Raw genomic sequence first — 24,827 nt, 5'->3', positions numbered from 1 at the left:
GAAGTAGTACATTTTCTTATTCATGATTGGCGGATCCCTCCCGATGACCCAGTTGGACATGACTCCAACAGGGTTACCAGGAAGTATCAGCAAATGAAGTTGGAAGTCCCAACAAGTTAACTACATTAAAATGGTGGAAGCCCTCAATGGCGCTGCCCTTGCTAATATGACCTTTTGGTCACTAGATACCTCTCTCATTCTCTATGATTTAAATCAAGACACCCCACTTTAATTTACACTGAAGAGAAAAAATCTTATTGGTTGGGGTAGCTCAAAGGGTTTGGTTAAATGAAAAAGGTATGCACGCTGCCCTTTGAAATACGGTACTACTTATTACATTACACGTCAAATCTCCAGATTTGACCTGGGCGGACCACCCCCTGTATTTTGGTTAGCGCGCCAAGTGGTGCTAAAGGTTAGGTTAAAAGTGGGAAGGCAGCTAAGGTAGGAGGGGACTCTTTCATTTTTACTTTCTTTGCTTTGGTTCCGTCCAGCCCCTTTTCCCCACATTACCATGTTAAGGAATAATAAATTCCCTGTAAACTGTATTTTTCTCTGCCTCTGTCGTCCTTCCCCGCACCTACGATCACATACTTTTTCACTCCACGGGGAGTTGAGATGTAGCAGTGTGTTGCGTTCCCTCCTCCACGAGGCGTACGTAACACTGGGGTTTTTGCAGATAGTGGAGGTTACGGCTGTTCAAAATGAAGATATGATGCGAGGTTATGATTAATACGTTGACTGTTTTATGGATGTGATAGGTAAATATCTTTAGAGTTTAATTCGGGAGATGCTAACTCTTTAAACAACTGCTCTCGCGGTGCCCCAAATCCAAATGAATTAAACAGTTAGTTGATTAGATAAATAAGTCATCAGAAGTAAAGTCACAACAGTAGTGAAGGTCTTTGTAATGTTGAACCTTTACTAAAGTATTCTAAAATACATTTTATCAAAGTGAGGGTACCAGATTTACAGAAAAATGTAGTGTTACCACAGTGAGAAGTTATTCTACTTGTGACGTATTATTTTTTGCAATAAAAGTACTGTCCTTCATGTTATGAGTGTATGTTGTGTATGTTGAAAATACAAAATTGACTCAGTGTTGACTGACTGGTTATTTTTTGTGTCATTGTAGGGACTGAGTTTCCCTTCTTTCAGTCAAACCAAAACATATTTAATTATTGAATCAATACATATGGACTTTTTTTTAAATAATAAACTCCAATGGCTCCATATTGTTAGATACTTGAATCACAGTCTTAGAGATGGACTTGACAGTGGTTAACATTTTATAATATCATGTCTGTGTGTACAGCAAAATGTTACTTATATAAACATATATTATTTTTTGTAAAACAGGTCAGCACCTCAGAAGTAAATGTCAGTTGGCTTTTCATAGCTGAGCATTTAAAGGGGGGAGAGAGAGAGAGAATGAACAGCAGATCCAGGACAAGTTAGCACATCCGGTGAACAGGTCAGGGTTCCATAGCGGCAAGCAGAACAGTTGAAACTGGAGCAGCAGCACAACAAGGTGGACTGGGGAAAGACAGGAGTCATCAGGTTGGAACCCATCCAACTTGAAGGAGCTGGAGCAGTTTTGCCTTGAAGAATGGCCAGAAAAGGGCAAAAATCCCAGTGGATAGATGTGCCAAGCTTATGGAGACATAAGAGAGGTGGGGGGGGGGGGGGGGGGGGGGGGGGGGGGTGAATAGTTATGCACACTCAAGTTAAGTTTTTTTTATCTTATTTGTTTCACAAAAAATATTTTGCATCTTCAAAGTGGTAGGCATGTTCTGTAAATCAAATAATTCAACCCCCCCAAAAATCTATTTTAATTCCAGGTTGTAAGGCAACAAAATAGGAAAAATGCCAAGGGGGTGAATACTTTCGCAAGCCACTATATGTTCAACATAGGAGGGCCAAGCAAAGGAAGTAGCTCTCTCAGTTGTTTAGTTTGAATAGGGTCCAGTAGGCAGCTAGAAGGTTTAGAGGCCATGACTATTTTCATGAATGTGTCGAAAGATACAGGATAAAAGTGTCTATATTGATCCTAGGTCCTGGTAGTTCTGTCCAGACTCAGGACAACTGAGCTTTGGAGAAATACGCAGATTCACAGAGGACTCCATAATTTTTTCCAAAATGATTATCTATTCGTCAAAGAAGTTCATGAATTCATCACTGCTGAAGTGAAGGACATCCTTTCTTGGGGAATGCTGCTTTTTAGTTAGCTTTGCGACAGTATCAAAAATAAAATATGGATTATTTTATTCTCCTCAATTAGGTTGGAAAGGTAGGCTGATTGAGCAGCAGTGAGGGCTCTTCGATATTACATGGTACTGTCGTTCCAAGCTAGTCGGAAGACTTCCAGTTTGGTGGAACGCCATTTCCGGGAGCTAATTTTTTGTATTTTAGAGGTGCGACTGCATCTAGGGCATTATTCAAGATTAAATTCCGTTCCTCGGTTAGGTGGTTAACTGATTTTTTTACTCTGACATCCTTGGGTAGGTGGAGGGGGTCTGGAAGGGCAACCAGGAATCTTTGGGTTGTCCAAGAATTTATAGCGCAACTTTTGATAATCTTTGTTTGGAGTCCAGGTTTATGAGGAAAAATATTTAGATCCACCAGTGGACAGAACAATCTCTGTACCTTTTTAAGATAAGGGTTAAGGTTAGGTTTAGGGGGAAGGGTTTGTGAAAATGCTGAGTAGTTAAAGTAGCTAGAGTGGTAAGTAGTTGCAGTTGCTAAAATGCTACATTTGTCCATGATAACACACATTTGGTCGCTAGAAGTTTGCGTTATGCGCCCACCCATCCACCCTCTTTTCGTTTTTGCCTTAAGTAACCTACTGTCATACCAAAAGTAACATATACTAATTTGAGTGTCCCAGATTTATGTAGGCCAATGTAATGTAACATAATGTAAAGTAAACATATCATGCTAAATGGAGTGGCATGGATTTTAGTAAAACAATGTTTTGCTCTGAGACCAGGCTGACTACGTTTGAGTCCTATACTGTAGTTACAGAATGACTTAATTGTTGTTAAACCCATCATGGTGGACATAAGTATGGGTAAAAAATAAGTTATCTATGGTAAATCAAAATTCATCAGACAAACCTGACAAACACCTATTGTACAATAGTTTAGTGTAAGTATATTTAGTAAGTGTATATTGGTTGTAAAACTGTCTGGTGTATGGAGAATATGGTGAGATCAGATGTGATGTATATTAAAGAGAGTCTCAATGAAAGTCTTAGAATGAAAAGTCCCATTTTGTGTTTATTAAACATAAACAAGTTAAATTCACCATTGAAAACCACACATACACGTCTCAATTAATGCTAAAAATCAGCATGAACTTGATGAACTGCATTATCATTAAAAGTGTCTTGGGAAAAAATAAAGTAGTTAAATAGATGTAATGAAATAGGCATTTGTGAACGTCATATAACCTACACAACACTATGTAATAAACCTTTAACTTATACTTTATACTGTATATATCACACAATGTCTGGATGCAATATTCTATTCAGGAATATTCAACACTGAAACCTGTCCCTATCGTTATTCCAAATGCATCTGTGGATCTTTTCTGTTGACAGCAATGAAAATTCATCTTTGTCTTGAGAGAAGATTAAGAAGCATCCTGATTGGCTCTATGGATCTTGTCCAGCTGACTGAGCCTATTCAGAGCTTGGGGGTGGGCCTAGTGGGGGCTTCCACTGTGACAGCTAACCAATGAGCAGCATGAAGTAGGAAGATAAGAGGGTAGATAAAGATGAGAAAGGAATCATGTTCTGTACACACAAATAAAAGGAACACAGGGAAAGGGACACCCTCAAAGAGTACATGCATGGTTACGTGGGCAAAAGGAGAGAACTACTAAATGTGAATGTGAGCGAGAAATACATAAGGGTTAGCTGAGGGGAAGAACAGATCTAAGGCAAAAAAAAGGTTAGAGGGCAGGACTAAAGCTAATGAGAGAAAGTGAAGGTTGGCAGCATGTCACCGCACTAACACCAATGATGGGGAGACAATGTGTACCCTGAGGAGGGAATGGTTACCTCTTATGTTATGAAGTGTAATGTTTTTTTCTGCTGGTGTATCCTGAGGTAGTTCCTCTCTGAAACCCTCAGAGAAGGCGAATGGCCTTTGTCATGTGTGGACCTTCAGGTGCCTCTTCAGATGATGCTGGTGTGAGAACCTCTTCTCACACTGAGGGCAGCTGTAGGGTTTCTCCCCTGTGTGGACCCTCTGGTGCCTCTTCAGGGTGCCAGCCTCTGCGAAGCGCATGTGACACTGGGTACAGCTGAAGGGTTTCTCCCCTGTGTGGACCCTCTGGTGGATCTTCACATAGTTCGCCTCAGCAAAGCACTTCCCACATGTGGGGCAGGCATACGGCTTGTCAGCGTCAGTCCTAATGTTCGGCTTCCCACGTTGTGACCCAATGACACCAGAGTAGCTAGAAGCAGGAGCCACCACCCTTAGCTGGTTAGTCTTTGAGCTCCCTGCTTGACCTCTAGCCATTGTTTGGGTGTTGTTGGGATTGTGTGGTGTGTTATAGGCTAGGTATCTCTTGTGGTGAATGCCCATCCTGACCTTGTCTGTATTGGTGGGGTAACCATGAGGCAGCTGAGGAACGCTAGACCCAGGCTTTCTATTAACCCATTCATCAGGAATTAGACGAGATCCTGAAGGAGAAGACAGACCTTCCGAAAGACTCCCACCAGGGGTGTCTCCTACCACTCTCTGTAAAGGCTGAAGCCCAGGGTGACCTGCTCTGTTCATCATGGATGCTGTGGTGTTTGTATCATAGGAACAATAGGGTCTATCTCTATCAGCCCCAGGCCCTGCTTCATCCCTGCACTGAGACTGTGAAGAGAAGGGTCTGGGCTGCAGACAGGATCCCTGACTGGAGCCTCTGTCTCTCTGATGACCACCAGGACTGAGGTTGTTCAGTCCACCTGTCCACTGGTTGTGTTCTGTGTGGTGGTGGAGTCTTTGTTCCTTGCGGTTCAGTCCTGGTTCTGACTCGGGAAAGAAGAGTGACGGCTCCTGATCCAGGGTTCTGATCCGGGGCCAGGGTTTGTGACCAGCCGCTTCAGAGGGCCAGTCTCTCCCGCCAGCAACACCGGATATCAGCAGTTCCTCATGGACTGCAGACTGTAAACACAAATTGAACCGAAAAGCATATAGGTTTATATAAGAAATAATTTGCTGTACACACAGAAACATGAATATTGATAACCACAGACAAGTGCATCTCCAACACTGTGATTCAAGAACCTAAGATGGAGCATGGCCAATGACTTGGTTAAGACTTCATATTAAAAACAATTCCCTCATTTAGAAGGCTAACATCACATTACATCTTCTCACAAATAGTTGCATATTTAATCATATCCGTTCCCCCACATTTGGATGTGACCCTGACAACGGGGGAATATGTACATTCAGAGATAGATATTTTGTTCTACCGTCTTTCATGAGATCCCCAAACACAACTGATCTGACATAATTGTTCTTCGAGTACCCCATGACCACTCCAACCCCTTCGATATGCGGAAATATTGTTTTATTCCCCACTTTTGGATGATGGAGTTTTGGTGGGAAGAATGTCTTTGTTTCACAGAGTAAATCCTCTCTCAATACTGCATGTCCAGTGAAGAGAGTTTCTGCAAGGAATTTATGACCATCATAAAATGGCCAACTTCACCGCTCTTCCCCTCTGCGGGAGAGAGAGAGCTCTGTAGAGCGGAGCCACTAACCTGATCCTTCAGATCTGAACAGGAGAACCATGACATTACAAAGACCTTCAAAACTTTGTCAAGTAAACATTAATTAGTGCAATATCCTCAGCTCACTATAAAAAAAACAGTATCATCCTAAAGGAACATATAAATGCATCATGCAACAATTCAAAAGATTTACTGAGTTACAGTTCATATAACAAAATCAGTCAATGTAAAGAAAAATTAGGCCATACTCTATGGATTTCACATGACTGGGAATACAGAAATGCATCTGTTGGTCACATATACAGTACCTTAAAAAAAAGTAGGGGCATGGATCAGAAAAGCAGTCAGTATCTTGTGTGATCAACATTTGCCTCATGCAGCACGACACATTTCCTTTGCATAGAGTTGATCAAGCTGTTGATTGTGGAAGGTTGTCCTACTCCTCTTCAATGGCTGTGCATAGTTGCTGGATTTTGCCGGGAACTTGAACACGATGTTTCGCACATGTCAATCCAGAGCATCCCAAACATGCTCAATGGCTGACATTGCTGGTGAGTATGCAGGCCACGAAAGAATTGGGAAACGTTCAGCTTCCAGGAATTGTGTACAGATCCTTGTGACATTGGGCTGTGCATTATCATGCTTAAACATGAGGTGATGGTGGTGGATGAATGGCATGACAATGGGACTCAGGATCTCGTCACGATATCTCTGCGTTTTTAGATTTCCATCAATAAAATGCAATTGTGTTTGTTTTCCGTAGCATATGCCTGTCCATACCATAACCCCACCATGGGGAACTCTGTTCACAATGTTGACGTCAGCAAATTGCTCGCCCACACGACACCATACACGTGGTCTGCGGTTGTGAGGCCGGTTGGACGTAATGCCAAACTCCCTAAAAACGACGCTGGAGGCGGTTTATGGTAGATAAATGAACATAAAATTATCTGGCAACAGCTCTGGTGGACATTCCTACAGTCAGCATGCCAATACAAGCATCTGTGGCATTGTGCTGTCTGACTAAACTGCACATTTTAGAGTTGCCTTTTATTGTCCCCAGCACAAGGTGCACCTGTGTAATGATCATGTTTAATCAGCTTCTTGATATGCAACACCTTTCAGGTGGATGAATTATCTTGGCAAATGAGAAATGCCCACTAACAGGGATGTAAACAAATTTGTGTACAAAATTGGAGAGGAATAATATTTTTGGGGATCTTTTATTTCAGCTCATGAAACATGTTGCGTTTATATTTTTGTTCATTGTAGCATTTTTACAGACACCATCACACCAACCATTACATATCATCTACTCTGTCTCATCATACACATTCTTTCGTCAGTTCGCCTTATCCAGTTCCCTACTACATCCAAAACCAACAGAATTAAATACAAACAAGCTAACTAGTAATACATGTCACACATACTCTATTCAAGGGCCGTGTGCATTTTCTGCTGGTGTATCCGCAGTGTATACAGGCGAACAGCCTCTCTCCCATCAGGCTCTTCAGGTGCATCTTCAGCTGCTGCTGGTGGGAGATACATCATTCCTCACCGAGGTCCCCGAATTCCTATTGGACATTGTAGTCATGTCATAGAGGATAATATTCACATTTTTGGTGACTTCAATATTCACACAGACCCACTTCAAAAGGCTTTCGGAGCCATCATCGACTCAATGGGGTTTGTCCAATATGTCTCCAGATTTAGTTTTGTCCCGAGGAATAAATATTGTGGATCTAAATGTTTTTCCTCATAATCTGTACTAATCGCACCACCGTTTTATTACATTTGCAATCGCAACATATAATCTGCTCCGACCCCAACCAATGATTATCAAAAGCTGCGCTATAAATTCTTGGACAACCCAAAGATTCCTAGATGCCCTTCCAGACCCCTTCCACCTACCCAAGGACGTCAGAGTACAAAAATCAGTTAACCACCTAACCGAGGATCTAAATGTAAACTTGTGTAATACCCTAGATGCAGTCACACCTCTATAAACAAAAAACATTTGTCACAAGAAATTAGCTCCCTGGTATACAGAAAAGTCAGAGCCCTGAAGCAAACTTCCAGAAAATTGGAACCTAAATGTGGCTCCACTAAACTGGAAGTCTTCAGACTAGCTTAGATAGACAGTACAGTGGAGTATCGAAGAGCCCTCACTGCTGCTCGATCAGCCTACTTTTCCAACCTATTTTTTATTTATTAAACTAGGCAAGTCAGTTAAGAACAAATTCTTATTTACAATGACAGCCTACCCCAGCCAAACCCTAATCCGGACGATGCTGGCCCAATTGTGCACTGCCATATGGGACTCCAATCACAGCCGGTTATGATACAGCCTGGAATCGAACCAGGGTCTGTAATGAGGACTCTAGCACAGATGCAGTGCCTTAGAACGCTGCACGGAAGCCCCATCTAATTGAGAAGAATAAAAACAATCCAACATTTATTTTTCATACTGTCTCAAAGCTAACTAAAAAACATCATTCCCCGAGAGAGGATGGCCTTCACTTCAGCAGTGATGAATTCATTAACTTCTTCAACAAAAAGATCATTAGAATGCAAATTGAATCTCCGCATTTCTCTGAACCTCAGTTGTCCTGAGTCTGCATAGAACTGCCAGGACCTATGATCAACGGAGACACAAGTTTTTTTTATCCTGCGTCTCCTGATACATTCACGAAAATATTAATGGCCTCACGGCAGATAGTCTCACGGCAGATAGTTTATTATGTTGAACATAATAAACGTCTCCCTATCCTCCGGATGTTCACCAAACTTACTAAAAGTGGCAGTAATAAAGCCAGTCCTGAAAAAGCCAAACTGACCCCCCCCCCCCCCCCCCCCCCCCACACACACACACATCTTTAACAAAAAAATGTTATTGGACTATATCGAAAATCCTCCCCCCTCCAAAAAAGCTGTTATACAGCAACTCACTGCCTTCCTGAAGACAAATAATGTATACGAAACGCTCCAGTCTTATTTTAGACCCATCATAGTACTGCACTTGTGAAGGTGGAAAATGACCTTTTAATGGCGTCAGACCAAGGCTCTGTATCTGTCCTCGTGCTCCAAGACCACAGTGCCGCTTTTGACACCATCGTTCACCACCTTCATTTGGAGAGATTGGAAACCTAATTGTTCTTGCTTGGTTTAGATCTTATCTGTCAGAAAGATATCAGTTTGTCTCTGTGGATGGTTTGTTCTCTGACAAATCAATTGTAAGTTTTGGTGTTCCTTAAGGTTTTGTTTCAGGACCACTATTGTTTTCACTATATATTCTACGTCTTGGTGATGTCATTCGGAAACACGATATCAACTTTCACCGCTATGCGGACAAGACACAGCTGTACATTTCGATTAAACATGATGTAGCCCCAAAATGTCCTACCCTGGAAGCCTGTGTTTGAGACATAAGGAAGTGGATGGTGGCAAATGTTTTACTTTTAAACTCTGACAAAGTTCTAGGTCCTAAGAAACAAAGAGATCTGCTGTTTGATCTGACAATTCATCTGGATGGTTGTACAGCCGTCTCAAATAAAACTGAAGGATCTCGGCGTTACTCTGGACTCTGATCTCTTTTGACAAACATATCAAAAATATTTCAAGGGCAACTTTTTTTCCATCTTCGTGACATTGCAAAAATCAGAAACCTTTTGTCCAAAAATTATGCAGATAGCTAATACATGTTTTGTCACTTCTCGATTAGACTACTGCAATGCCCTACTCTCCGGCTAACAGGATAAAGGACTAAATAAACTTCAGTTAAATGCAGCTGCTAGTATCTTGACAAAAACCAAACAATTTGATCATATTACTCCAGTGCTAGCCTCTACTGTTAAGGCTTGGCCTGATTTCAAGTTTTTACTGCTAACCTACAAAGCATTATATGGACTTGCTCCTACAACTCTCGCTGATTTGGTCCTGCCGTAAATACTACACGTTTGCTACAGTCACAAGACGCAGACCTCATTATTGTCCCTATCATTTCCCAGGAAACAGCTGGAGGCAGGGCTTTCTATAGAGCTACAATTGTATTGAATGGTCTGCTTATCCTTGAGAGAGACGCAGATTCTGGGTCGACCTTTAAGTCTTTACTCAAGACTCATCTCTTCAGTAGGTCCTATGATTGAGTGTAGTCTGGCCCAGGGGAGTGAAGGTGAACGGCAAGGCACTGGAGTGACGAACCGCCCTTGCTGTCTCTGCCTGGCCGGATCCCCTCTCTACACTGGGATTCTCTGCCTCTGACCCTATTACAAGGGCTGAGTCACTGGCTTACTAGTGCTCTTCCATGCCATCCCTAGGGGGGGGGGGGGGGGGGGGGGGGGGGGGTTGAGTCACTGACGGGATCTTTCTGTCCGGTTCTGCGCACTCTCTGCAGTGGAAGAGATCTTTGTGGGCTATACTCAGCCTTTGGGTCAGGAAAGTAAGTTGTAAGTTGGTGGTCTGTTGATATGGGGTGTGGTGTGGGTGTGGTGTGGGGTGTGTCCTTTGGCAAAGTGGGTGGGGTTTTATCCCCGTCCCCCCGTCTCAGCCTCCAGTATATATGCTGCAATAGTCTGTGCAGGGAGGCAAGGGTCAGTCTGTCTGGTGAAATTATCCTGTCTTATCTCGTCCTGTGTGAACTTAAAGTATGCTCCCTCTAATTCTCCCTAATTCTCCCATGCCTCAGGACTACCTTGCCAGATGACTCTTGGCTGTCCCCTTCCCCAGCACCCGGTCGTGCTGCAGCTCCAGTTTCTGCTGTTTTGCCTGTGGCTATGGAACCCTGACCTGTTCACCGGACGTGCGAACTTGTCCCGGACCTGCTGTTTTCAACCCACTCGCTCTCAATCTTCCTCTCTCCCCCGCACCTGCTGTCTCGATCTCTGAATGCTCGGCTATGAAAAGCCAACTGACATTAAATCCCGAGGTGCTGACCTGTTGCACCCTCTACAAGCACTGTGATTATTATTTGACTCTGCTGGTCATCTATGAACTTCTGAACATCTCGAAGAACAATCTGGACTTAATGGCCGTGTACTCTTAAAATCTCCACCTGGCACAGCCAGAAGAGGACTGGCCACTCTTAAGACCCCGTTCCTCTCCTCTCTAGGTTTCTTCCTAGGTTCCTGACTTTCCAGGGAGTTTTTCCTGAGCCACCGTGCTTGTACATCTGCATTGCTTGCTGTTTGGGGTTTTAGGCTGGGTTTCTGTATAAGCACTTAATGACATCTGCTGATGTAAATAGGGCTTTATAAATACATTTGATTTGATTCACACTGGTGGCAGCTGTAGGATTTATCCCGTGTGGACCCTCTAGTGCCTCTACAGACTGGATGAGTGTTTCTCCTCCATATACATCCACTGGTGGATCTCCACCCGATTGGGGAAACTGAAGGATATCCCACAGAACGAACACGGGAAACACTTCTCTTTTGCACTGCCACCTTTACTGATTCCATCTCTACTACTGTCATTTGTCAATGGGCTTGTGTTGCCATTTAGTGTTGAGGTACTGGCATTGTCTGAGGTCTGGTTTAACATACAAAGACTGTGAGGAAGATGAAGGCCAGGTAGTGTCTGTGTTGTCGCAGGGTCTATGTTCCAGTTGATAGATCCTATAGAAGGCAGGCTGTTAGGGGGTTAACCTGAGGCACCATCAGTCTCTCTGACTCACAACTATAGGAGCAGGACGGAGCATCGCTAGCAGTCTGTGTCTGTTCTCTCCCGCCGCATACAGACACCTCCCTGTCCCCGTAGACCAATTCTACGCCTCGCCCTGGTCTCAGCCAGTCTGCTGTCATAGAAACTAGGTTAAGATGTTGTTTTGTGTTCCATTGTCTGTTTCTAGTAGTGGTTAACAGTTTTATTCCCCAGCCCAGAGTTGAAAATGCAGTCCCAACCACTGACCTCCACCATGTTGCCTCTAGTCCTGGCCTGCTCAGTGATGTTGTCCCCTGGGCCCTTGGCTGCACCCGTCTGGGTTTGGGAATCCAAGATGGCCCCCCAGTCTCTGTTAGCCTCCAGCCAACCAACTGTAGGAAGAGGTTCAAAAATAGACTTTACAAACATGGCAGATAATTCTACATATGGAGTTTCTTTTGTCAATTACCTGGTCAAGTTCATACATTATAATGTGTGGTTTTCTATGTAAACATAAGTTATATTGATTTCATGAATGAAGAAATAACAACAGCCATGTGCATCACTATTCCCATTGAATATCTATTACTGTATGTAGGTTATATGTATTTCTCTCTTACCTTGCTCCCCCATCTTTAGTCCACTTAGCAGATACATGCTCTCTGGTCCGTCTTCTATGGTCTCCTCTTTGACCAGCAGCAGATCAGGCTTCCCATTCTCCATGTCTACTGACTGTAAGAGATAAAGAGTGAGAGGATATTGGATCAAGAAATCTGATATGAGCACCCTGCTATGGAGCATCTTCTGATTGGGTAATTGCTATGGGATTGCTATGAGTAGTATGCAAACTTGTTAGTCGATTTGATCACTTGACACTCTTTAATAGTTTTATAATTCAAAGGCATGGTCAAGACCTGGGCCCATATCCACAAAGAGTCTCAGAGTAGGAGTGTTGATCTTTAAATATGTTATTCAATATGCTCTGAAAGGCTAAACTGATCCTAGATCAGCACTCCTACTCTCAGAGGCTTTGTGAATACGAGCACTGACCTAATACTATTCAGACAGTAGTTCACAGTGGGCTCACCTCAGTGAGACTGTATGTGGTCCTGTGCTGCTCAGCTGGTTCCTCTGTGGGTTCAGGAGGAGGTGTAGTCTGGTTGTCCTCCATGACCATGGTACCCTCAGGGTTCCCCAGACCCTCCTCACACCCCTCCACCTTTATCAGCAGCACCTCTGAACCCTCCTCCTGGATGAGAGGTGATACAGATTACACAGACATACACTCCCTCAGGTAAACTACACACAGATAATAAACACACATTCAACATGGAGTGTTTACCCATCCCCACTACGTTTGAGTCCTGTACTGTAGTTACAGAATGACTTCACTGTTGTTAAACCCATCATGGTGGATATAAATATGATGTGGTGGGTAAAAACAAGTCAGCAATGATAAGTCAAGTAATCATCAGACAAACCTGACTAAAAACTCTGACACACCCAGTAGGTGTTTGTTAGTGTGTGGGTATTCGTAGGTATATTTGGTGAGTATTCACTGAGTGTACAAACCTTTAGGAACATCTCCAGAATACAATTCATTGGGGCATGGACTCTACAAGGTGTAGGAAGCGTTCCACAGGGATGCTGGCCCATGTTGACTGCAATGATTCCCACAGTTGTGTCAAGTTGGCTGGATGTCCTTTGGGTGGTGGACCATTCTTGATGCACGCGGGAAACTATTGAGCGTGAAAAAACACGGCAGTGTTGCAGTTCTTGACACACTCAAATCGGGTGCACCTGGCAACTACTACCATACCCGTTCAAAGGCACTTAAACATTTTGTCTTGCCCATTCATATATACACAATCCATGTCTCAATGCTTCAAAATCCTTCTTTAACCTGTCTCTTCCCCTTCATCTACACTGATTGAAGTGGATTTAATAGGTGACATCAATAAGAGATCATTGCTTTCACCTGGTCAGTCTATGTCATTGAAATAGCAGGTGTTTCTAATGTTTATTGCACTAAGTGGATATTGGTGAAAAATCACTGTTGTGTATATACAGAATAGGGTGAGATCTCTCAGTATGCTAAAGAGAGTCTCAATCAAATTGTGTTTATTGATCAACAAGTTTTAAATATACCATATGAAAACCACACATACATGTCTCAACAAATAACCCGCCTGAAGTTAATCAACTGCATTCATTTTCTCATTAAAAGTGTCTTTGGAAAATATGTGAACATCAGACACACAGCACAAACACAATATGAAAAATACTTTTTCGGCTTTATACCAAACATTATGAACACATGCTCTTTCTATGACATGAACTGGCAAGTGAATGCAGGTGAAAGCTATGATCCCTGATTGATGTCACTTGTTAAATCCACTTCAATCAGGGTAGATGAAGGGGAGGAGACAGGTTATAGAAGGATTTACTTTACTTGACACCCAGCGTCAACACGTTATGACAGTCATAACCTGTAATAATATGGTCATAACACATATTTAAACCTGTTTTGAAATGTATTGCGTTATTTTATGGCTGGTTATGACACCTACATAAGAGTGCCCTGCTAGAGCTGCAGGGTCAACTGTAAGTGCTGTTATTGTGAAGTAGAAACATTTAGAAGAAACAACGGCTCAGCCACGAGTTGCAACACTCACTACCCAGTTCCAAACTGCCTCTAGAAGCAACGTCAACACAAGAACTGTTTGACGGGAAATTAGTTTCCATTGCCGAGCAGCCGCAAACAAGTCTAAGATCACATCGTGCAATGCCAAGCGTCGGCTGGAGTGGTATAAAGCCATTGGACTCTGTAGCAGTGGTAACACTGTCTCTAGAGGGATGAATCACGCTTCACCATCTGGCAGTCTGACGGACGAATCTGGGTTTGGCAGATGCCAAGAGAATGCTACCTGCCCGAATGCATAGTGCCAACTGTAAAGTTTGGTGGAGGAGGAATAATGGTCTGGGGCAGTTGTTCATGGTTCGGGCTAGGCCCCTTAGTTTCAGTGAAGGGATACCTTAAAGTTACAGCATACAATGACATTCTAGACGATTTGTGGAAACAGTTTGGGGAAGGCCCTTTCCTGTTTCAGCATGACAATGACCCCGTGCACAAAGTGAGGTCTATACAGAAATGTACCCGTTCCAGTCCCCTCTAGACAGATCAGTCTGTCTCTCTAAACCCAAGGGACCATCTCTGTAGGGTAATAGCAAAACAGATCATCCCCGCCAGTGTCTAACGCATCACCATCTCCACAGGAATAAACCATACTCTGGCTCTGGTGAAATAACGGTAAGTACACCAAGCCAGGATCAGGAGGACAGACCGGTGGCCCCAGTCTCTCTGGGTCTGATCTGTATTCAGATAGTGTGTGTAAGAGCCTGTGTGTTACAGTCTTGGCGTCTGTCTCTGACTTGAGGACGACATTCGACTGACCTCTGTGATGCTGCGTCGGTTCCTGGACTGGAGCACAGCAGCGGTGGAAAGGTCCTCTGTGGCTACAGGGGGTTCCACTCCAGACGCTGCACCAGCCTGGATGTCTCTGCTGTGCCGTGGGTCCTCCTCTCCACCAGACCTCTCTAGCTTGACCCCAGGGCCTGCAGCCTCTGCAGACTGACACAAGAGGGGAGGTTATTAGTGGTAGATAAGTTGAATTGGATATCAATGTCATTGGGAAGTCTCACAAGCTCCCCTATGGCAGATAAATATGGATGTACATGTAAGCAAGTGAATAGCTGAGGAGAGCCTTTCTGAAATAAACTGGCCACATTTGATTTACAAAGTAAATGTAATTTTTAATTCAACACTATTACACTAACCTCCATCATGATAACATGCTGGGTTGAGTTTCCACTCTCCTCATCAACAGTGATTGGTTGGTCATCTCTCCATGTATTGTGTCCCGCTGGCTTCACAAAGATCCTGTGGCCTCCAGTGAGATGTCCTTCACCTGAGAGAGTGATTGGGGGAAAAGAGATGGTTAGGTTAGGTACTGTCAATTCTGAACGCTATATTGTACACTATTGACAGTTTTGGCACTGTCTAGAATTGGCAAGGATGTAAGTTAACATTTTTCATAACTTCCTGAAATACTATTTATTGATTGATGTAATATGTTCCATACATCACATTGTTTTCACGGAGTAAATAATAGGACATTCAGTAAATCAAGAATCTGGGTAGAATGTGATATTGTGTCTGTTCGCAAGATAGCTAAGTAATCAGGGGAATTATTGCATACAATCCAAAAACTGACCAAGACCCAATGTGGAAAACACATCTAAAGCCACACATGCGCAGAGGGGAAACGGGGCCCGCAGTCTCCTGCAACATTTACCTCTTGCCATTACTCTGTACCGGTCGAGGATCTTGACACTACTGGGACGACGCGCTCTCGCATTGTCCTCTCAGCGCGCTCTCGTGCCACCTTCAGTTCCAGTAGTTTCCTCCGCAATAACCTGTTTTCTTTCTGGCTTTGAGTTATTTCCAAACGAAACACTGCATAGTCGTCATCTACGAGTTTACAGATATCTGCCACGGCTGCATTCGCTAGCACCTCCATAATGGAGGCTATTTGAGTGTGAAAAACCATACAGTTAGCCATTGTTGGCTAACATTAGCAGTTAACATTTAACTAGCGTCACCTAAATAACATCAACCAAGTCCTGTTTCCAACGCGAATTAAAGATGACCTAGGGTATGCGATGCTGTGATGTTACATTGATCATATTTTGAGTTCCAGGGTGTTGGTTAATAAATGTCAAAAGAAGAACATGAAGGCTTTTCAGTTCTGTTTTCTTTTTTTTCTTTGTTTTATTGGCGAATCGCAACCAACTGCCAGGTGCATACACCACCACCTACTGCACTGGAGTGTGAGGCCCGTTACGACCTATCTATACCACTATATTATCTTAACTAACCCTGAATTTATAATAAAATAATTCCCTACAAACCTTCTTACTTCCATCACCCCACCCTAAATGGGACCGCAGTGGAAAAGGTGAAAAGCTTCGAGTTCCTCAACGTACATTTCACTGACAATCTGAAATGGTCCACCCACACAGACAGCGTGATGAAGAAGGCGCAAAAGGGTTGGGCTCAATTTGAATTGAAGTCGGTCAATTAAGGAAGGGATCTGAATTTAAAATACACACTGCTCAAAAAAATAAAGGGAACACTTAAACAACACAATGTAACTCCAAGTCAATCACACTTCTGTTAAATCAAACTGTCCACTTAGGAAGCAACACTGATTGACAATACATTCCACATGCTGTTGTGCAAATGGGATAGACAACAGGTGGAAATTATAGGCAATTAGCAAGACACCCCCAATAAAGGAGTGATTCTGCAGGTGATAACCACAGACCACTTCTCAGTTCCTATGCTTCCTGGCTGATGTTTTGGTCACTTTTGAATGCTGGCGGTGCTTTCACTCTAGTGGTAGCATGAGACGGAGTCTACAACCCACACAAGTGGCTCAGGTAGTGCAGCTCATCCAGGATGGCACATCAATGCGAGCTGTGGCAAGAAGGTTTGCTGTGTCTGTCAGCGTAGTCTCCAGAGCATGGAGGCGCTACCAGGAGACAGGCCAGTACATCAGGAGATGTGGAGGAGGGCAACAACCCAGCAGCAGGACCGCTACCTCCGCCTTTGTGCAAGGAGGATCAGGAGGAGCACTGCCAGAGCCCTGCAAAATGACCTCCAGCAGGCCACAAATGTGCGTGTGTCTGCTCAAACGGTCAGAAACAGACTCCATGAGGGTGGTATGAGGGCCCGACGTCCACAGGTGGGGGTTGTGCTTACAGCCCAACACCGTGCAGGACGTTTGGCATTTGCCAGAGAACACCAAGATTGGCAAATTCGCCACTGGCGCCCTGTGCTCTTCACAGATGAAAGCAGGTTCACACTGAGCACATGTGACAGACGTGACAGTCTGGAGACGCTGTGGAGAACGTTCTGCTGCCTGCAACATCCTCCAGCATGACCGGTTTGGCGGTGGGTCAATCATGGTGTGGGGTGGCATTTCTTTGGGGGGCCGCACAGCCCTCCATGTGCTCGCCAGAGGTAGCCTGACTGCCATTAGGTTCTGAGATGAGATCCTCAGACCCCTTGTCTGCACGTATGCTGGTGCGGTTGGCCCTGGGTTCCTCCTAATGCAAGACAATGCTAGACCTCATGTGGCTGGAGTGTGTCAGCAGTTCCTGCAAGAGGAAGGCATTGTTGCTATGGACTGGCCTGCCCGTTCCCCAGACCTGAATCCAATTGAGCACATCTGGGACATCATGTCTCACTCCATCCACCAACGCCACGTTGCACCACAGACTGTCCAGGAGTTGGCGGATGCTTTAGTCCAGGTCTGGGAGGAGATCCCTCAGGAGACCATCCGCCACCTCATCAGGAGCATGCCCAGGCGTTGTAGGGAGGTTATACAGGCACGTGGAGGCCACACACTACTGAGCCTCATTTTGACTTGTTTTAAGGACATTACATCAAAGTTGGATCAGCCTGTAGTGTGGTTTTCCACTTTAATTTTGAGTGTGACTCCAAATCCAGACCTCCATGGGTTGATAAATTTGATTTCCATTGATAATTTTTGTGTGATTTTGTTGTCAGCACATTCAACTATGTAAAGAAAAAAGTATTTAATAAGAATATTTCATTCATTCAGATCTAGGATGTGTTATTTTAGTGTTCCCTTCATTTTTTTGAGCAGTGTATATATATTATTTTGACAAATAGATGCAGTTTTTTCAATCATTGAACTGGAATCTCAGTTTACTTCCTGAAATTCAAATTGAGCCCAAACCAGGTGTACATTATACAATCACTTAGTGACAGAGAGCCTCAAACATCACATTTATTTGTAAATATCCAGGGCAAATTCATTTTTGTTTCAGTCATGGCTTTGGTCATGTTCGTGTGGGTCAAACAAAAACACCCTAATGATTGGTTGAACCAGAACAGCTGAGAAGTTTAGCCACGCGCTACTACTTTTTTCTGCATGGACTGCAGACCGCAAACAAATATTGTACAGAAAAGCATAAAGGTTTAGATAAGAAACTATTTGCTGTACACACAGAAACATGTATTAATAAAATGTTAACCATAGTCAAGCCATCTCTAACACTGTGATTCAAGTACCTAATAATATGGAGCCATTGGAGTTTATTATTATTATGTAAAATCCATATCCAGACACCTTCACTTGTTCCACATTTTGTTACGTTACAGCCTTATTTTAAAATGCATGAAAAATATTTGTTTAAATCGTCAATCTACATGCAATATCCCATAATGACAAGCAAAAACAGATTTTTTTTAAATTCTCGCAAAAAAAAAAATGAAATTCCTTATTTACACAAGTATTCAGACCCTTTGCTATGAGACTCGAAATTGAGCTCAGGTGCATTCTGTTTCCATTGATCATCCTTGAGACATTTCTGCAACTTGACTGGAGTCCACCTGTGATAAATTCAATTGATTGTACATGATTTGGAAAGGCAAATACCTGTTTATATAAGCAAAAACCAAACCTTGAGGTTGAAGGAATTGTCCGTAGAGCTCCGAGACAGGGTTGTATCGAGGCACAGATCCGGGGAAGAGTACCAAAACATTTTTGCAGCATTGAAGATCCCCAAGAACACAGTGGCCTCCATCATTCTTAAATGGAAGAAGTTTGGAACCACTAAGACTCTTCCTAGAGCTGGCCGCCCGGCAAAACTGAGCATTCGGAGGATTAGGGCCATGGTCAGGGAGGTGACCAAGAATCCGATGGTCACTCTGACAGAGCTCAAGAGTTTCTCTGTGGAGATGGGAGAACCTTCCAGAAGGACAACCATCTCTGCAGCACTCCACCAATCAGGTCTTCATTGTGGCCAGGTGGCACATTAGAGCCCGCTCTGAGTTTGCGAGAAGGCACCTAAAGGACTCTCAGACCATGAGAATCAAGATTCTCCGGTATGATGAAACCAAAATTGAACTCTTTGGCCTAAATGCCAAGCTTCATGTCTGAAGGAACCCTGGCACCATCAGTGAAGCATGGTGGTGGCAGCATCACGCTGTAGGGATGTTTTTCAGCGGCAGGGACTGGAAGACTAGTCAGGATTGAGGGGAAAGATGAACGGAGCAGAGTACAGAAAGATCCGTGATGAAAACCTGCTCCAAAGCGCTCAGGACCTCAGACTGGGGTGAAAGTTCACCTTCCAACAGGACAACGACCCTAAGCACACAGCCAAGACAACGCAGGTGTGGCTTCCGGACAAATCTCTGAATGTCTTTGAGTGGCCCAGCCAGAGCCCGGACTCGAACCCGATCAAACATCTATGGAGAGACCTGAAAATAGCTGTGCAGTGACGCTCCCCATCCAACCTGACAGAGCTTGAGAGGATATGCAGAACAGAATGGGACAAACTCTCCAAATACAGGTGTTTCAAGCTTTGAACGGCATACCTAAAACAACTTGAGGCTGTAATCACTGACAAAAGTGCTTTAAAGTTATGAGTAAAGGGTCTGAATACTTATTTAAATGTGATATTTACTGTTTTTGCTTGTCATTATGGGGTATTGTGTGTAGATTGTTGAGGAAAAAAATGTATTTCATCCATGTTAGAATAAGGCTGTAGCGTAACACAATTTGGAAAAAGTCAAGGGATCTGAATACTTTGCGAATGCACAGTAAATCATTTTTTTTTTGTAAATCTAGTAACCTCAACTTGATCAAATACATTTTAGAACACTTTGGAAAAGGTTCAACATTACACACATCTTCACTATTTCATGTAAAGGGACAGTTGTCACCCCTCATCAGTGAAACATTTTTACAGACACCATCACACCAACCATCACCATATCATCTACTCTGCCTCATCATACTCATTCCCTCCTCAGTTCACCTCATCCAGTTCCCTACTACATCCAAAACCAACATAATTAACTACAAACAAACTAAATAGTACTATGTATCACTACACACTGAGCGTACAAAAAATGAAGAACACCTCTTTCCATGACAGACTGACAAGGTGAAAGCTATGATCCCTTATTGATGTCACTTGTTAAATCAATTTCAAATCAGTGTAGATGAAGAGGAGGAGATGTAAAAACAACAAAAAAATGATTTTTAAGCCTTGAGACAATGTAGACATGGATTGTGTATGTGTGAATGGGCAAGACAAAATATTGAAGTGCCTTTGAACATGGTATGGTAGTAGGTGCCAGGCTCATATATTTAAGTGTGTCAAAAACTGCAAAGCTGCTGGGTTTTTCATGCTCAACAGTTTCCTGTGTGTATCAAGAATGGTCCACCACCCAAAAGACAACTTGACACAATTGTGAAAAGCATTGGAGTCCCCTCCAATACTTTTGACATCTTGTAGAGTCAATGCCCCAACGAATTGAGGCTTTTCCGGGGGCAAAAGGGGGTGCAACGCAATAATAGAAAGATGTTCCTAATGTTTTGTACATTCAGTGTACATGGCTTGTGTGCATTTTCTGCTGGAGTATTCTGAGGTAGCTCCTCTCTGAGAACCTCTTCCGGCAGTGCATACAGGCAAACAACATCTTCAGGTGCACTCTTCAACTGGTGCTGGTGGGAGAACCTCTTCTCACACTTGGAGAAGCTGTATGATTTCTTCCGTGTGGACCCTCTGGCACCTCTTCAGCTCGTACGAGTGGGAGAAATTGGCCCGGCACACGTGTACTTTCTCCCCCGTGAGCTTTCCCACGGAACGGACAAGGGAAGTGCTTTTCTTTGCCACCGGATCTACTAATATAATTATTACTCCTGCCCTTTGTCAATGGGCTTCTGTAGCCATTTAGTGTTGAGGCACAGGCATTGTCCGAGGTCTGGTTTAACATTAGGAGAGTGTGAGGAGGACGAAGGCCAGGGAGTGTCTGTGTTGTCGCAGTGTCCAGTTGATAGATCCTATAGAAGGCAGGCTGAAGGCAGCACCTGTTAGGGGGTTAACCTGAGGTGCCATCAGTCTCTCTGAATCACAACTATAGGAGCAGGACGGGACATTATTAGCCGAGTTGGTCTGTTCTCTCCCGCAGCATTCAGACACCTCCCTGTCCCCCGCGGACCAAATCTACGCCACACCCTGGTCTCAGTCAATCTGTTGTCATGGAGACTAAGCTTGGTTGTTTAATATTCTACTGTCTGTTTCTGGGCATGGTTAACGGTGTTGTTCCCCAGCCCAGAGTTAAGGGAGCTGTCCCATCCACAGACCTCAACTATGTCGCCTCTGGTCCTGGCTTGCTTGGTGATGTTGTCCCCTGGGCCCTTGGCTGCACCCATCTGGGTTCCAAAATGGCCACCCAGTCTCCTCTGTTAGCCTCCAGCCAACCGCCTGCAGGAAGAAGTTACAAAATAGACTTTACAAACATGGCAGTGGTAACTCTAGATATGGAGTTCTTTTGTCAATTACCTGGTCAAGTTCATACATTATGTGTGTTTTTGTATGTAAACATACAGTAAGATGCTGTATCTTATATGTATTTCTCCCTTACCTTGCTCCCCCATCTTTAGTCCACTCAGCAGATCAGGCTTCCCATCCTCCATGTCTACTGACTGTAAGAGATACAGAGTGAGAGGATGTTGGATCAATAAATCTGACATGAGCAACCTGCTATGGAGCATCTTGTGATTGGGCAAAGAGGGATTGATATGAGTACTATACAAACATGTTTGTTGATTTGATTACTTGCCACTCTTTAATGGTTTGATAATTCAAAGACATGGTCTAACACGTAAGACTAAATTAATCAAGACCTGGGCCCATATCCACAAAGAGTCTCAGAGTAGATGTGCTGAACGAGGTTCAGATCCCCATCTGTCTATACAGAGGTATTCATTATGATCTAAAAAGGCTAAACTGATGCTAGTTCAGCACTCCTACTCCGAGATGCATTGTGGATACAGGCCCTGACCTAATACCATTCAGACAGTAGTTCGCAGTGGGCTCACCTCAGTGAGACTGTGTGTGGTCCTGTGCTGCTCAGCTGGTTCATCTGTGGTTTCAGGTGGTGGTGTAGTCTGGTTGTCCTCCATGACCATGGTCCCCTCAGGGTTCCCCAGACCCTCCTCCTTCACTAGCAGCACCTCTGGACCCTCCTCCTCCTGGAAGAGATTACACAGACATACAGGTACTTCAACATGGAGTGTTTACCCATCCCCACTACATTTGAGTCCCATACTGCAGTTACATAATGACTTCATTGTTAAATCCATCACGGTGGACATAAGTACGTTGTGGGTAAAAATAAGTTAGCTATGATCAGTCAAGTAATCACCAGACAAACCTGACTAAACTATTTTGATGTGTACAGTAGGTGTTTGTTAGTGTGTGTGTGTAAGTATATTTATTACGTTTATATTGGTTATAAAGCGCTGTCATGTTTATGCAGAATAGGGTGAGATCAGATGTGATGTATAATTATAATAATAATAATAAATATAGCTTTGAGCAGCAATTAACAGGGTTCACAGGTAGGACACAAGATCAGTTGGATAAAAAAAAGCAAGTACTCTATCATGTAGGAACTATCTTCCTTTATGTGATATCAGTGAAAGTATTACCATGTTAATTGCTCAAAACCACAAGTGAAGTTAAGTCTAGTGCTGTTAGTTAGTCATCTTTTTTAAATGCAGCAAGTAATCATCCTTAACATAATTACTTAATGTATGGAGTTTATATACACATTTTTGGGTCAATTTGACTAATGGTTTATGTTAAGGTATTTTCAGCGTTATTTTCACGTTATTTCACAGTCTTATTTAAATTATGCAGACAAACAAAGTCCACTCGATAAATATTTTTGTTCTAGTATCATATGGTGCCACTGGTGCCAATGACACCTACAGTGCTACCAATTAGTCTGGTGTAGCCGTCTAAAGGTGATACTATATTCACACAGCTTCTAAAGACATATACATAAAGGTTTACATATCAAATTTCACGGCCCCATGTCTGCCAGTTCAGTTCTTATAGTCCTGGTGTGATATGGTACCATCTAGTGGTGTCAAGTGTCCCGACTTTGAATGCCGCAACTAATCATTCTTAAATTCATAAGAGGCTAATTCATTGATTCGTGAGAAGATGATTGCAGATGATTTGCATTACATTTGCAAAGAACGGGTGGTTAATAGTTTCCTTGTTCTTTGAGATACCGAGTTCAGTATGGTTCATCTTAGGGACGTCCATGATGGCAATGACAAGTCAAGTTGATAGGCCACTGTGGAGTGGATTTACAGTAGTTTTTAAAATGGACATGTAAAAACTGCCACTACCTTAGTTTGAGAAAAGCTAAGTTAAGACATGTACCATGGGCCTACATTCATCATTTGGTGTCATTTGGACCTATAGTTCATGAGAATAAATATTTGTTTGTGTGCATATTTTAAGATGTTAGCGTATGTGCCAATATGCATCTGCTGGTATAGTGTGGCCATCTTTGAATGCACTAACATTATTTTCTCAAACTCTTTAAGTACTATTGTGATGAGCCCAAAGACCAAATTTGGAGTGAATCTGATTTTTAGTCCATGAGAAGTACATTTTCTATGATTAATTTAAAGTGGCAGCGTAGCCTAGTGGTTAGAGTATTGGACTTATAACCGAAAGGTTGCAAGTTTGAATCCCTGAGCTGACAAGGTACAAATCTGTCATTCTGCTCCCTGAGCTGACAAGGCAGTTAATCCACTGTTCCTAGGCTGTCATTGAAAATAAGAATTTGTTCTTAACAGACTTAGCTAAAAAGTTAAAGGTTAAAAAAATATAACTTTTTGGGTGACCCAACCAAACTTACATAGAAATGTGAGTTATAGGTCACTCCTTGAAAGCAAGTCTCAGAAGCAGTAGATATGTTCTGTGTGCGCTATTTCTATGCTTAAGTTGAGTTTTTGGGTAATTTACTTTTGTACAACAAATCAAGTCGTATGTCACATGCGCCGAATACAACAGGTGTAGTAGACCTTACAGTGAAATGCTTACTTACAAGCCCTTAACCAACAATGCAGCTTTTAGAAAATACCACAAAAGAGATAAGAATAACAAATAATTAAAGAACAGCAGTAGCGGGGCTATATACAGGGGGTACCGCTACAGAGTCTATGTCAATGTGCGGGGGCACCAGTGTCGAGGTAATATGTACACGTAGATAGAATTATTAAAGTGAGTAGCAGCAGCTTCAAACAGCTGAAAAACAATATTTTTGGTTATTGAAAAGATGGTGAAAATGATTCTCTACATTGCTTGTTTTTGCTCATTTTGTGAGAAACTGAAAATAGGCAAACTATTAGAATTTCAGCAACCAGTAAACGGCAGTGCAATTTCTGCATATTGCACCTTTAATTAAGCCGTTTTTATTTATCAATAACTCAGCCATCTCTTAACCAATCCCTTAACTTAGTTTGATAAAAGCTAAAGTAAA

General features: G+C 43.0%; 2 protein-coding genes across 3 annotated transcripts in view; both read right to left on the bottom strand.

Moving 5' to 3' along the window:
• The window catches only part of LOC110533183 (protein krueppel), a 260,240-nt gene that overhangs the window by 167,884 nt on the left and 67,529 nt on the right, over nt 1–24,827 (bottom strand). The gene's annotated exons all lie outside the window — the stretch shown is intronic.
• Nucleotides 3,257–16,579, bottom strand: LOC110534611 (zinc finger protein 3 homolog). 2 transcript variants are annotated; one of them, XM_036934499.1, is made up of 7 exons: nt 15,733–16,579; nt 15,215–15,345; nt 14,832–15,008; nt 12,465–12,626; nt 11,998–12,109; nt 11,645–11,769; nt 3,257–5,165 (listed from the first exon to the last, which is right to left on the bottom strand). In XM_036934499.1, exons 1-7 carry the CDS (start codon nt 15,740–15,742, stop codon nt 4,158–4,160), a joined length of 1,725 nt encoding a protein of 574 aa, XP_036790394.1. In that variant the 5' UTR covers nt 15,743–16,579; the 3' UTR covers nt 3,257–4,157. The 2 variants fall into 2 exon arrangements, with proteins under 2 accessions (XP_036790394.1, XP_021475198.2); XM_021619523.2 differs by having other exon boundaries at nt 16,349–16,579.

The sequence above is a fragment of the Oncorhynchus mykiss genome, chromosome 10, assembly GCF_013265735.2.
Source record: "Oncorhynchus mykiss isolate Arlee chromosome 10, USDA_OmykA_1.1, whole genome shotgun sequence".
Taxonomy (NCBI): domain Eukaryota; kingdom Metazoa; phylum Chordata; class Actinopteri; order Salmoniformes; family Salmonidae; genus Oncorhynchus; species Oncorhynchus mykiss.
This window is presented reverse-complemented; position numbering and strand designations above follow the sequence as displayed.

Bases quoted from the DNA above. Each gene is read 5' to 3' on its own strand.
- LOC110534611 (XM_036934499.1), bottom strand. The intron at 15,009-15,214 runs GTTAGTGTAATA...CTCTTGTGTCAG, and splicing joins AGCATGTTATCATGATGGAG to TCTGCAGAGGCTGCAGGCCC. The intron at 12,627-14,831 runs GTCAGTCGAATG...CCTCTCATCCAG, and splicing joins ACCGACGCAGCATCACAGAG to GAGGAGGGTTCAGAGGTGCT.